Source organism: Sphaerodactylus townsendi, linkage group LG08 (assembly GCF_021028975.2).
Source record: "Sphaerodactylus townsendi isolate TG3544 linkage group LG08, MPM_Stown_v2.3, whole genome shotgun sequence".
In the NCBI taxonomy this organism is placed as follows: Eukaryota; Metazoa; Chordata; class Lepidosauria; order Squamata; family Sphaerodactylidae; genus Sphaerodactylus; species Sphaerodactylus townsendi.
The window spans coordinates 74,682,095-74,697,710 of NC_059432.1; the positions used below are offsets into that span (position 1 = coordinate 74,682,095).

The window sequence follows — 15,616 nt, forward strand, 5'->3', positions numbered from 1 at the left end:
AGCCTCAGTGCCATTTTAAGTAGATATGCCCCTGACAAAAGCAACACATACATTTAAATATAATAACAATAATAAACATTATTCTACTTATAATGCTAGGATACAGCTCAGGTTTTCAAGGTTGTGAAGGAATATCACAGCTGAACCTAGTCCTTCCTTTATCCAACAAGGGTTGGCAAATGAGGGGAGTACTTTCAACAAATACAATTTGCAACAATAAAAAGTATGCCCTTTGGGAGAATTCTGGGTGATTTGAACACTGTCACAATTTAGTCTGTTTTGGGATTGAAGCATTTCCTACCAGACTTGAAAGTCATACTTCTGACATGAAAATCAAAATGAGACATCTGGCACAACCATAAATCAAACCAGACACACTTCAAATTATACCTTACTGAACGTAGCTTGAAAGTCCAGTCAGTGAAAATATAAACACTACTCTGTGGGAGACGGAGGCTTCTCTGAAGATACTCTTGAAGCCAAGTGAAATCTGTTTATTTGCCTTTAGGAAAACTAAAGTTATGCAAGGCTCACCTGCTTCAGCTTAAAAATACTGGTATTTTTGCAGTTCATATTATTGTAATGCTGCTAATTTGCTAATGTTGAGCTACTTGTACATGCTTTTTGATATTTTCATTTTCCTAAACTTGATGGAGAAGACATTTTGAAAGTTAGCAAATTCAGAAAATGTTACCTTAAAAGTGGCAAATGCATCTGAAGCTATATCAAATGTTGACATTTCCACATATCTGAAAAAGTCATAAAACTGTTCTGACCACAAGATTATTTTTGCCAGTGGTTCGTGTCTGATGCACTCTCTTAACATAATTCCACAATTCAGAGCGATCTCTGGAGATTCATACCTGCAGAGTGAGAAATCAACACCTCAGATGTAAACAATGATTGCAAACTGTTTATTTAACCTTCCAAACAATCTCCTCAAAAATAGTTCCAACAATTAAACAGTATTTATTAGAACAAAAAACTTTACAATGTCAACAAAATGGTGGGCAAATAATTATTAAATCCTCAGTTTGAATATATTTTCTGACTTCTGTTCATACTATAGATGTTTAAATTTCTATGTTTCATGACAGGATGCACTACACAGAAAATGACAGAATAAGTGGATTCCAGTCTGAAAAAGTGACCTAGGAGAAGGATGTTTTGGAAGCATAGTTGAAGTTTATATATCTGCAACTACAACTTGCTAATTGTACAGTAGCATACATACAATTTGTCCAAATTTTACAAACTACAAGGCTATTTAAGAAGATTATAATAACTATTAAAATATGACACTTGAATAATAAAGCTGAGCACCGTTGGACTGTATATAGTACCAGGAATTTTCCAGTCCTCTGTAACACTCAAAAAAGCTGCCCCTGAAGATGGAAGGACCCTTTGCAGCAGTGCAAAAAGATGTAAAGCCAGAAGAGAAAGCTGCCACCATACCCATGCCATGTATGCATGGAAGTGTTTTGCTTGTACACGGAAGGGGAAAGCGGGAGTTGGATAACAGGCTAGGGAACTGTATGAAAATTCCAGTTCCACGAAGTAAAAATCTGCTCTTACCAATGACTTAGATTCTTTCTAATGCCTTTGGAATTTACCTTAAAACATGCCAAGAACAGCTGATAAGAAGTCTGCTTTACTTTGTTAAAAATGGAGGGGGAAACAGTATTACCATTTAGCGTGCAGCACAACATTTCAGGTAGCTTGATGCTGGGGACCAAAGACAGCCACACATCTTTAGGGGTGATCATTTACTCCTATTTTATGCCTGACTACTACCTCAACTCCATACTCTAATTATATGCAGCAGTTATGACTCCACTTACCAAACAACATGGATGTTTACCTTCCACAGAAAATATTTACCAGCCCACTAACTACTACCAACTGCCACTGGTGGAGATCATTTACTGTTGTGGATAGAATATACCGTAATAATAGGGTAAGGAAGAGCAGTTATACTCTACAACAGAAAAGGCAGCCTAAGCAGAGAGGAATACTGGAAACTTCCAGTGTTGATTACAGCTGACACCAGTCACAACCCCTCGTCATGGCTGCAGGTTGACCCTCTCTGAAATTATTAAGAAGCAGAGTTGTTATTTATCTCTCACTTTTCTGCGCTCTAAGGAGTCTCAAAGGGGGTTACAATCGCCCCCCCCCCCCCCCCCACACACACACAATGGGCATTACAAAAGCAATTTATTCGACGTTCTGGCTTGGCGGCCCTGATGGGGTAGTAAGGAATATTAATTAATTGATTTTACTATAATTATTTTATTTGGGCCCTCCCCTTTTTTATTCATCAGCCAAATTCCCTTGATTTAAGTCAGTCCTCTCTAGAGTCTGCCAACAAGTGCTGCATACTGATACACTAGTATGGGAAAAGAAAATCCCTTCAGTTACCGTAATGGTTTCCCTCTCTCTGTCAACCTGGCTCATAATTTCAAACACTGTGATGGATCCATTAATGTGATAGGCAGACCAATCCAGATTGGAAGGGTACAGTGTACTGCAGCACAGAGGAAAAAAGAGGACTGTGTTCTCTGCTGGTTTGGTTAATTCCATTCTAAAACTACATGAGAACTAAGGTCTATGTGAACAGGATATGGATCTTGGATTCTTTATATTCCCAGTTGGGTTATTAAGAACGTTCAGCTTTCCTAGAGGGGATTTTTTTTGAATATGTTTATGTATGTATGATATTCTGGAGTTATGTGACTTGCACATTTTTCATTGCTTGCACTTGCACTTTGAGCATTAAATGCTTGAAATAGAGCTTTGGATCTTTAGATATTTGACAGCCTGGGTAAGGGGCACCCCCACCAGCGGAGAGGGCAAAGGTGTCAGTATCCAGGTGCCACACAGCTCCAGAGCAGTGAAATCTGGAAGCAGGCACTGATGCAGAGCTACACTGACATCCAAGTAGATACCAGCAGTCGGGGGGGCGGGGGAGAGGTCGAGGTATCCCTTTTCGAGCCAGGAATGATGTGGCCCAGGGCTTGCGCCACTCTGTTCAGCCTATGGAGGGCTTTCCAAGGGGGAAGATTTTTTTCTTTTTGTTGCCTCCTCTCGCTGCCTGGAGGTCACTACGTAAGGCCTATGTTACTCTAGTAAACAAATTCTGGGATGCAAAGAGGGAACAGGTTAGGAAATGAGGCATCAACTAGGAAATGGGGCAAATGAGGCATTTTCAGGACTAGCTCCAACCTGGCGGAACGCTCTGTCCAATGAGACCTGGGTCCTGTGGACCTGAGGTAATTCCACAAGGCCTGAAAGACAGAGCTGTTCCACCAGGCATGTGGTTGAGGCAGCTATAGATTTACTTCCTTCATTTGGCCTCCTCATTAGCACTCCTCTTCTCCTCAATAATGGGTCCCCTACTGTATATTGGCTGCCACTGGATTTTAGATTAGATTTTAAATACAGGTGTATATTGTGGCTTTATTGATGTAATGTGGAATGTTGGAAGACACCCTAAGTCCACAAGGGGAAGTGTGGCATATAAATCTAATAAAAATAATAAATACATGAAACTACATCCTGCCTAATAATGTAAGTTGGTATCTCCTTCACTTTCAGAAACATTGACAATCTCAGAAATGAGATGCAATGTAGATATAGGAGAAAGCAGAGAAGCATTTTTCACTGCTTTTGTTGAGAATGGGGAAATAAAGTGTTTGTACCTACCAAGATTCTGTTATATAGATGGTGAAAAACAGTAATCAAATCCAACATTCATTGAATTATAAAAAACAAATAGCTAAGGAGAAGAACTTTTTGTTATGCAAAAAAGCTCTCAAAAGTGTTATTAGGACAGCCCCAGCTCTTGCTTTTTGAGGCTTTTCACAACATTTAAGTTCCTTTGCATAATTTTTTTAATAAATGGAATCTCATTTCCTCTTAACTATTTAGCAAAACAGCTTCAAATATCCTTTTGTTCCAAGCACCACCAACACAACACTACTTGTTAAACTGGTGTAAGGCTTCACAATTGTTTCATAGGAACTGGGTGTATGGAAAAATTTGAGCATGGTGTCTGATGTAACAATGAAGACAATGTAAGGAGAGGAAGCAGCAATCTCACAGGGAGAGCAACCAATGAATTAGGTCTTTGTTTGAGCAAGCCTCAGCCAAGGGTATACCATGGCTACAAGGATCACGTATCAAAAATAGGCAAACTGGGGAGCAGGACTTCAAAATGACCCAGCATGCTTCTGGAATAAACACCAACTAGATTAATACTTGGTAAATGACAAAAAAACCCTAGTTCACACAGCCAGATTCATCCCCAAGAAACATGAAAAAAATAGCCCCAATCACAACACAGCCAGTCACCAGACATTTCCACATCTGTGGTTAGATGTTTTCAGATTAAAACAAATATTCCCAGTTAAAGGCAATGAATAGGGACTAAAACAAGGACTTCAGTTATTAATATGTGAAACAGGTTTAAAATGTGCATGTATAGTTGTTTACTTATCCAATGTATTAAACATACCCTTTTAGTAGCATGAATAGTATACTTTGCTGAGTGCAGATGTATTCAACTGTGGGAGTTCTTGTACCAATCTGTCTTCTCAGAATGTTGTTGAATATTTGAGCCACATCCTTTTTACCCTGCCAAAAATGTAACATTAGCAGTAATAAATGACAAGATACAACATTAACACATCAAACTGAACTGGCCAATTTGGAGTTATTTGGACATTATTATTCAAGAGCTCCTCAGGTATTTGTAACTTTGACTCCCATTTCAAGATAATACATCAAGGATAAATTTTAAAAATACATATATGAGCCCTTGCACCAATCTTCCCATCAACTCCTGATCGCTGTTCCACCCCCAGGAGGATATGATCCTTCTTGGCTCAAGCTCTTTTGGTTACTGCTGTAAATATATGGAATAGCCTCATCAATGAGTCCCTGAGAGCATTGTCTCCATCAGTCGTTAGGAACATACGAAGCAGCTCTGTTCTGGAATTGATTCCACTGATGTTTCATGGCATGTGTAATACTGAGGAAAGGTTTTCTATGGCGAGTTTCATGATGTAGCTGGTAAATAATTGGTTTAGTGGCTCCAGGGAAAAGGTGAAATATAAGTATTTTCAATAAAACAAACTTCTCACCAACCAGTGCAGATGCATACAACATCAGATTAAGATAAACCGACTCAGAGCAACCCCATGAAGTTCCACCTCATTGGGTTCTCAAGGCAAGAGATGAGAAGAGTGGTTTGCCTCTGAATAACAGACCCAGCCTTCCATGGCTACCACCCATCCACCAAGAAGCACCGATCTGGTAGATTTTTTCTTTCAGAATTTTTATTACATAATAGCAAATGAACTTGATATCTACAATGACAGACAGATGTTTCTGATCAATACTAGAAATTCTCCTTCCCCATCCTTTAAGTCTGATTCACATGCATTAAAATGCAACAAAACTACCGCAGTCCAACGTTTCAAGCCTTGTGCAGTTTCCCTGGTCTGTGCTGAAAGTCCCATGTTAACTGTTCAGATGTAAAATGTTTCAATATGATAGTCCTATCAGTAGGTCAATTTCAAGTTCCAGGTGGGCAGGCACAATCCAATCATGGAAGGATTCCAATGGCCTCAAAGGGACCCTATTCCCTCTCTTCTGCCTGCTCATGCATAGGCAGAGCTAGAGGCATTAGTATGAACTGGAGGTCTAGCCATGCCTTCCTTATTTATCTAGTACTTTGTGCCAAGGTGACAGATGATGACTGCCTGTGCAGTACTTCATGAAAGCGCAGGGGAAGAGAAGTAAAAGGTTACATGAGAATCCTTGAGACCAGCACACTACCTGTGATAGACTGAAGCATATCATTGCCCATCCTGACCATCCGGGTGAGAGGGTGCCAATTCTGTGACCAACAGCACCAATCCCTACCGCCAAGGCTGTATCATTTAAATATTAGGCCAGCTTCATGTGAACCAGTCACAGAAAACTGTGCAGTTGATGCCAAGCTGTGGTCAGAGCATAAACATCTTTATACTGGTTTGCTTTTTTTTTTTTTTTAAAGATTTTAACTATTGTAAGCTAGCTCACAGTAGCACCAGCACTCTTTGTTCTGGCAATGAGTGGTGCAGTGTTTCTGTAAACTGCCTCACCCAAACCTCACGTAGCACAACAGTCAAATGTCATTCACTAGCTGAGCCAGCTTTGCCCAGAGCCCCATAATTCTCTCTGTATTTGCGATCAGTAACAGCATTTCCTTGTAAGTCGCGTAATGAACCTGGTAATGGCACATAGCAATACACAAGTAAGTTATTGTTTGAAGCATTTACTGCTTCCAAGTGATGTAATTTTTGTCACTGATGATGATAAACACGCACAATAGCTTGGCAGCAGTAGAGAGTAAAATCTACCATCCTTGACCTATGCAGAAAATGCATTTGGGGGACAGTACTTTTAAAAAGGAAAAACTTAAGCTGTCATTATAGGAATTCAACTAATGCCTGCCTGCTTTTGATATCAATAAAAACATTTTGTGTTGCATATACCACATCAAGGCAACGTCAACATATTAATAAAACTGGGGGAGGTCTTTGTGCACATACCACTAACCCCACCTTTATGAATGGATACATCCCTCAAGAATAAAGCAACCCACAGCTGTACACAATGAGAAAATATGGATGTAAAATCTATCACGGGGAAAAAAGCCATCTCTAACCTCAAACATCACCCACCCACCCCCCACCCCCCGGCAAAAAAAGAACTAATGCCAGCTATAGAACATGGTAATTTCACACAGGGAGCAAACCCTCTCTTTGTAAACTGAAACCAAACATCATCTCTTCCCCAAAGCTAAGAGTCAAAAACTGTTACATCAGTTTGGAGGTCCCCTTTGGAAGCAATTCCCTGTCATATCACAGCACCTAGCCTGGAACCTGCTAGTATTTTATGACTGGTCCAGTCTCCTCACACCTATTGTGTGCTCTGTGATGGACATTCCGTGGTGGCAGCCCACTAACCTTTGTGTGGGTAGATCAGGGGTCTGCAACCTGCAGTTCTCCAGATGTTCATGGACTACAAATCCCATCAGTCCCTGCCAGCATGGCCAATTGGCCATGCTGGCAGAGGCTGATGGGATTTGTAGTCCATGAACATCTGGAGAACCGCAGGTTGCAGACCTCTGGGGTAGATAGTTTGTGCATTCACAAACACCAGCAGGGAGTATTTGTATGTTAAAAGTACACAGTGAAAAAGGAGCCATGTGCATCCACTGTAAGGTTAGAATGTTATAGGTCAGGGGTCTGCAACCTGCAGCTCTCCAGATGTTCATGGACTACAATTCCAGATGTTCATGGACTACAATTCCCAATTGGCCATGCTGGCAGGGGCTGATGGGATTTGTAGCCCATGAACATCTGGAGAGCCGCAGGTTGCAGACCCCTGTTATAGGTTGAAGGGCTTCAAGTGAGATGCTTAAGTTTCAAATTAGGCCAAACTTCATTTAGCCTGTAACCAATTTATACATTCACATTTTGCTGTCATTTGTGTTCAGAACATTTACAGTGTGCTTGTCATACTGAACTACCATCTCAGGGCAGCTAACAAATCTCTGAAATATTACAGTAAAAACACTGAATTGTACTTTGAAAAGTGTGAGGTCTTACACTTGGCTGGGTTTCTTTTAATGGGGGCACAGTAAAAGATATATGGTTGGTGGGCGCATAGAGTAGAGGGGACTCAACTTCAGGGCTCTGCAAGCAGCCACAATGATCATAATTCCTAAAAGTCAAGCAATGACACTTCTGGATTTCCTTTTTTTAAAAAAAGCATTGTTCCCTCAGCAATTTGTTCACATACTCTGGAATATCCTTCTCCCAAGGGAGCTCAAATAGCCATCTTCCATGTATAGCAAGCTGCTTTTGAAATGCTGGAGTAGTGATCCTCAGCTTAAAAATATCTTAGTAGGCATGTGGAAACCCACTTTCCCCAACTGCCAGAAATACTCCACAGCTTTAGATTACAACAATGTTTTTCACAGGAGTTCCTCAATGACAACATAATTAAGAGAGATAACAGAATTCCCCTTCAGGGAGGACTAGCTGTGTTCACAGCCAGTTCTGGCTTTCTGATGCCATTTACCTTCCCTGGAAAGTCCCCAAATGGGAGACTAGCCCAGCCCTCCTGGTGTCACTGCGAAGACAACCTTCCATTCCTGTTGGAAGCTATACCCAGTGGCTTTAAAGGTACCAGCAGAAGGCTTAGCTTCATCACCTCTGCCATCAGCAGTTGTGTACTCTGTATTGATCTCAGGACATTGGCAAGGGTCCAGCCAGTATGCCGGGACAGTATACCATATTAAGTTGTGTGCAGACATATCGAAGTTTTCTTGGCAGACTGCCATGCAAAAGGAGCCCTCAGATCATCTGCTTACTGACTATATGTGTTACTAAAACCAAAGTTCATAAACAGAGAAAGGGCTTTAAGCAGGTTATGTTTTCTAAAGCTTTATACAATAAAATCTGCTCCATATTTCTCTCAATACAGAACAGGAATGAAACTTTATAAGGACACTGTAACGGCTCATCACAGCTATGGTTTTCTTGGCATCCTGATTAATCTATTCTGGAATCCATCTGCAAGGGAAATACATCTTTCATAACAATCCGTTTCAAAAATCATTCCAGGGGAGGTTTGACATTCTAAGTAAACGCACCTTACCAGGATACTTTTGAAGGACAAACTGCCCTCTGGTTCACATTTTAAGGTAAATGGGAAAGGCATTACTTTGTGGAATGTCAAAGCAAATTTATATTAAAAGAACAGTAAATCAAAACCATAGCAGTGCTGCTAGCTAATCTCAGTAACTCCCCAGTCGACACAGTAAGAATAGCTAGAGCAGGGGGTCCCCAACCTTTTAAAACCTGTAAATACCTTTGGAATTCAGGATGGTGGGCCCAACCATAAAATGGTTGTCTCAAAAGGCAGAATTAATTACACAAAGAAAGCCCAAGTTCAGGGGAGAAGGGGGTAATTTTAAAAATACACTGGGAAACTTCGTGAGAGAATAAAACCAACACTGTGATGGCAGCTGCCACTGAAACAACGTTATTTTAATCTACCCAGGCAACTGGATCTCCATTGGCCAATCAAAAGGCCCACTTTCTAAAAACACGGACGGGTACTAGGAAAAATGTCAGTGGGTGCCATGGTGCCCATGGATGCCTGTTGGGACCCCTTGAGTTAGCGTGTCAACTCATTAACATAGATGACAATGCATGTGTGAAACCACTCCACCTGCAACAAGTTCCCATGCCTTTCAGCAGATAGAACTAGAAATGTGCATGTTCCACCTTACCTCAAAACCAAGCCTGGACAAACAAAATTATTTGTGGTTAAATCTGCAAGTACTTTTGCTTAGAATCAGCTCAGATAACTTGCACACAATACACTTGGAACACAAAGCCAGGAAGTGCAGTGACACTCTACATCTCACCCTACCAAAAATGTTTTTCCCCTCCTGTTTCAATCTGTCTTTCCCTACTGATGGCGGGCAAATGTGGACAGCAGGAGGCAGCTGAGGAAACGTTCTTGCTGACCTCCTCTCCATTCTTCTTCTTCTTTCTTCTGCTCTGCCCTCTGGTCCCTAGGATCGATACTGTCTTTGGTGCCTGGGTACATATTGGGACTATAGTTTAAACAAAGTCTTCCCTCTCCTTAAGGATCAGCATCCTTGTGGGGAGCTTACAGTTATTCCTGGCAACTTCTTTCAGTAGACCTTTCTGTGTCCGTACCCGGGTTGTTTGAGAACAGCAGCAAGGGTGGAAGGATTCAGTACACGATAGGCAGGATTTTTGGGACAAACTGTGGTGAAGGAATTGCCAGGTACAACTCAATATGTATCGTAGTTATTTCTTTCTGTACATTGGTAATATGCTGCTAAGTTTTACTTCCCATCAATCTCTGTGGAACTGTGTGCTTCATTTCTTCAGCACAAGAGACTAAACTACAGGAAGACTGTAGTGTAAGATATGCAGTACAGAGCACAGGAAGTGTGTGAGTACAGTGTCTACAATTTGCTTATATTTTCAAATGTTCTATTGCAACTCAATCTTCTCCCCAATCCTCTCTCCGATATAGAAACTGATGCCAGACTGTATCTCACACACTTAAAATGGTCACATGTCATCTTTTCCATCAGCTATCGTATGTTCTTACCTCAAAATCGATTAGTTGCAAGTCAGCTACTAGGGTGCTAAGAAGACCACTGTTGTACAGTTCTTGAGCAAGCTGGGCCACAGCTTCTGTCTGGGGTTCCTTTTCATTTGTGCCGTATAAGATTTCTTTCATAGCGACTAGATTTTTTGAAACTTCTTCAGTAGCCTGAATGGGGGAAAGACAAAGAATCTATAATTATTTCCAGAAGCTGATATCAGTGTAATTACCAGAATAGGTTGTATTTCTAACCAAACATGCCCTAGATATCAGCCAATGCATTCTTTGAATTAACACCATAATGGTGGGGAGATAAAAAGGGCAGACCTCACTTCACTGCCTATCTTCAGCTCCTTCCCATTGGAAACAGTAAAGGAAAAAAAATGTTGCTAGCTGAGGGCTTTTGTCAGCAAGAAGTTTTGATTTCACAAGTAGAATATATACATTTTAAACGCATGCATTGTTTTCAGTTGTATGCCTGAGCTGGTCTTTACAATTCTCTATAGAACCTAACTATAGGAAATCGCTCACAGAACAGCTGGTGTGCCTATGCTTTAACATATGGAAAAATACTGGGTAAAAAAAAAAGCAGCTTAGCTAATCACCTTGGCTAATTATTAGACCAGCACAAGGTAAATTGAAACCACTGCTTCCTGACTCCTGAAACGTGTCATTATTCAGAGCCAGTTTCCCTTACTAAAAAACAGAGCCTTGCCCACCTTAAACCTGTCCAGAGGAGCTCCCACTCCAGTTCCCATCTCTGTCCAACCGTGAAACTCACTGGATGATCTTGGGTCAGTGAACTGTCTCTCAGCCCAATTTATCTCACTTGATTATGCAAATAAAAATGGAGGAGTTAATCTAGAGTATCTGTGTCCCGCTCTTCTTCCAAGAAGATTAGGGTGGTATAGACAGAAAAAACAGTGTTGCACTTACCTGTAACTGTTTGTTCATTGAGTGGTCCTCTGTGCAGGCATTCATGGAACTGCACTTGCACAAGCCAGTCACAGGAGACTTTTAGCTAGCTTTTTTGGCGCGTTTTAGTCAACCAGAGAGTGCTTCCCTCTTGTGTCACGTGCCGTGGCAACAGTTTTTTCCTGATAGGGTCATGTGTCGAGGGGGAGGGATGCACTCTCTCCCTCCAGTTTTCCTTTCGCTGCCACAGGGAGCCCCTTTTTGTGCAGGATGACAGCCCACAGCAAGGAGGAGGGAGGGATGCGTGCCTGCACAGAGGACCACTTGGTGAACAAACAGTTACAGGGAAGTGCAACACTGTTTTTCATCTTCGTGGCCTCTGTGCAGTTCCACATGGGAGAGTGGCAACCTTATGTGCTATGAAGGTGGGTGTGGAGTGGTAGAGACAGAGACTGCAAAAACAGCTTTACCCACAGCCCCCTCTGCCCGAGCATCGACATCCACAGTGTAGTGCTAGATAAAAGTCAGTGGAGTGGACCACATACTGCCTGACAATGTCAGTAAGGTCCACATAGGTCTTAAAAGCCATCAAAGTGGCCAGGGCCCTAGTGGACTGTGCCATGATGGAAAACAGGCAAGGAACCTTAGCCTTGTGATAAGCCAATTTGATAGTAGAAGTCACCCAGCAAGATAAAGCCTGCGTAGAAACACTGGAACGCTTCTTGAGTCCTCTGAAGAGACTAAAAGGAAGTTATCCTTCCTAAAAGATTTGGATTTATCTACATAAAACAAAAGGACCATACACACATCCAGAGAGTGCATAGCCCTGTCTGTAAGCGATTGGGGGTCCTTAAAAACACTGGAAGGACCACATCCGGGGAAAGGTAGAAATGTGACACCACCTTCGCCAGGTGTTCTAGATTAGGTTAAGGTCACTTTGTTCAGGAAAGAACGGGGTAAACGGAGGGTCACAATGTAAGGCTTTTAAGTTTCTGACTCTGTGAGCAGATGTGACAGACACCAAGAAGGCTATATTTTAGGGCAGGAATTGAAAAGGCCACGAGGCCAGCAGTTCAAAGGGAGCATGAATGAGATGGTTTAAGACCAGCATCAGGCTCCATTGTGGAACTGGGGGCTTGACAGAAGGGAAAGACATTTTAGAACCCTTTTTGAAAGGGGGAGAGAAAACAAAAAGCAGGAGCCCACTCTGTTGTGAAAAGCAGACACAGCTGCCAAATGAGCCTTCATAAAAGTGTTGACCAGGCCAGAATCCTTCAGGGAAAGTAGGTAAGAAAAGATCCTGTCAACGAGACAGAAATAAGAAACCACTCCATTTGAAGTAAGGCACGATAGGTTGGGGACTAATTATTGGACCTGGAGAAGATGGAAGAACACCACTCTAGCTATACTTGTGACCTCAGCTTCCAATAATAGAGAGGCATCCAAAATCACATCCAAACTCCTGGTAGTCGATGTTGGTGTTAATTGCACTGTTAAGAGCAAGAAGCTGGCATCCCGATCCCAAGTCAACCCAGCCATGGAACCTCTCAACCATTTCACCACAGCCTCCAAGCAACTGGCCAATAAAGCCAGGGCTGTATCCAGTTAGCAACCCACTTGGACCTTAGTGCTTAGCTAGTTCTGTTAAGTAGGCACTGGCACCCAAACGGAGCAATCTAAAACGAAGATGATCCAGCATGTGGTGAATGAAGCTACAATTTACTTTTATCTTTTGATGAGACAGAATACAGCTATATGCAGCAGGGCCTTCTAGATGGCAACACAGAGACTACAGAACCTCTTCTATATGAGGTTAACCGCATGTCATGCCTATCCTTAAGGAAGCGCTGTTTGTTGGGTTACTTGGCAATGACAGGCTGAGGGTTAGTTCTGGGGTTTCTGAGTTTTAGTTTATTTTAAATTGTATCCTACAACAGGCCTGTAAGCTTTCGCTGTATACAGATTATATTTTGAAGTCAACACTGGAATAAATTGTGTGCTTTACAGAGTTTCATTTATTAAGGAGCTCTGTGGCGCCGAATGGTAAACAGCAATACTGCAGTCCAAGCTCTGCTCAAGACCTAAGTTTGATTCCAAAGGAAGTCAGTTTCAGATAGCCGGCTCAAGGCTTACTCAGTCTCCCATCTGTCCAAGGCTTTCTGGGGGTAAAGTGTAGATGACTGGGGAAGCCAATGGCAAACCATCCTTTCAACATAGTCTGCCTGATAAAGGGTATGATGTGAAATGACCTGATAGATCAGTAAAGATTCAGTGCTTGCTTAGGGGACTAACTTTCCCTTTGTCTTTACCTACTGAGTACCAAATTAAAACAGTTACCACCTAAGTATATGTAAGAATTTCAGACCTCAGCTGAAATGTTAAAAGGACACTTCACATTGCTACAAAGTCAGAGGAGGAAGGAACAGAATGTTAGCAAAGACTGTTCTGTGACTAAGTAAATATTTACTGCACCAAGGACTATTACATGTGCCACAAACTAAAAACATTGGCAGAATAAAAATAAATGCTGAGGTAAACCAGAAGATGAGAATAGATCAACACAAATGAAAATCAAGCCCAGACCTAATCTAAGCTTAACATAACATGCCGTGTAATTTCTACAGCATCTGAATCACAATTTTACTTCATTGCTTTGAATGTATAGACCATCACACAAAAGGTGGGCTGAATGTTTCAGGGGTTGGAACCTAGAAAATTGAAATGCTTTTACTGTCCTATGCCCAGACAGCACCTAAACATAGAATACTAGCACCCAAGCATGTGAGTCACTTTCCAAGTTCCAGTAAAGAGTCACAAACTGCTCTCTCACCTTCCAACAAATTGTCACCTCCATTCTTCCAACATAATCAGTTTCAGGCAAATCTACCCTGAACCTTTTCACTGATGGGAACTTCTTTAACTTTAACCACGACTGGGCTTTTCAAACATTACATTGTTTCAGAATTGGCTGTCAAGGTCAACAGGATTTCTGTGATCACAGCGGAGGAAAGAAGCAGCCACCTTTCAAAATGTTTAGTGTTCAATTAATCCAGTTGATGGTGACAACATATTTAAAATGACCTGATAGTTCCTATTGTTTCCACATAATACCTGAGATAACATGCAGAACTGCTGCATAAAATGAATCTGTGATTAGCAAAAGTTTAAATCAGGGAAAAACAAATGTACATTCAGTGAAAATTCACAAGTTAACCCATTCTAAGATGGACACACACAAACTACTGCAATAGGAGAACACTCTTTTACCAGTCAACTGTTTTTATCTTCCAATGACAATCAGTGCTGTAGGATGCATGTTCCTGCACCAATCCATGTGTGTTCCCCTCAAAACTGTGTGCTTGGTGGCAGAGGATGACCATTCCAGACAGGAATGCATGGCTTTTTAGTCAAGAGTAAACAATAGCTGAACTCTCTTGCTAGAATCTCCAAACAAGTTCAGCAAGTAAGTCATATCAAGAACTGTCACTGACATCTAATACGATGGATACAGTAAGGGTGGCAGTGGATTAGCCCAATGATCTACCCTATAGGTGTCAAACTCACGGCCCTCCAGATGTTATGGACTACAGTTCCCATCATCCCCTGCCAGCATGATGCTGGCAGGGGATGATGGGAACTGTAGTCCATAATTTCTGGAGGGCCGCGAGTTTGACACAATCTACTCTATCTGTTCCCTCTCAGGTCTTTCTGTATAATGGTGAACAATGGCTTTATTTCCTGGCAAATGCCACAGATCTAGGCTTAAGTCTCTGCACAGTGTACATGAATAAAGAAGGATGTGTGTCTTTCTCATCTTCTCCCTTCCCCCAGTAGCGCCATGAAACATCTAAAATAATGGAAAGTTGCAGCAAGAGTTAAGCACTACACAAATTGTCTTTCCATTCGTCTTCTGTCAGCAGAAATTCCTAATTACAACAATGGTACTACCTGGTTCTCCTTCACCAGTGAAATCCTCTGGGCCAAATTACCTTTTGTCCATGAAAATCCTGCAGCCTCCAACAGCATTTTGATTTCTTGGGGGGCAAGTGGGGGGGAGCAGACATACAGTTATGGCACACATATCCTTTCTTGCCACTCTATACGATTCAACCAGTACCTCGATGCTCAGGCTAAACAGGGTTGACATTGTCATGTGTCCCAATATTAATATAAATGATGTACCATATGGGAAAGACATGCATTGTTCAAGCGATCACACTGGATCTTTCTTAAACCATGGAGACACAAGGAACTGAAAAAATGGGATTACAGCATGCTCAAAAATTCTACATGCAAACTTTTAAAAATACTGCAAGAGACTTATTTGCACTGTCCCTCTGCTAGAGGATGCTTGCTCAGTTCACAGGAGAGTAATACGGTCTTGTCACAAATCTATGTCCCTATGCCATTGATGATACACTAGGCCCAAGGCTGAGGAGTGAAGTAGTCTCTAGGCTTCAAGACAGTCTTTCCCTCACATAAACATTTTTTTCAG

At 41.6% G+C, this 15,616-nt stretch overlaps 1 protein-coding gene across 2 annotated transcripts in view; it reads right to left on the reverse strand.

Annotated features, from left to right (window-relative positions):
* CAB39 (calcium binding protein 39) overlaps window positions 1–15,616 on the reverse strand; it is a 62,175-nt gene that overhangs the window by 9,721 nt on the left and 36,838 nt on the right. For both annotated transcript variants that reach the window (XM_048505900.1, XM_048505901.1), the window contains exons 3-5: window positions 10,210–10,374; window positions 4,514–4,632; window positions 695–863 (exon numbers count right to left, since the gene is read on the reverse strand). In XM_048505900.1, coding sequence (XP_048361857.1) covers window positions 695–863; window positions 4,514–4,632; window positions 10,210–10,374 — 453 coding nt within the window. The remainder of the gene's footprint in view (window positions 1–694; window positions 864–4,513; window positions 4,633–10,209; window positions 10,375–15,616) is intronic.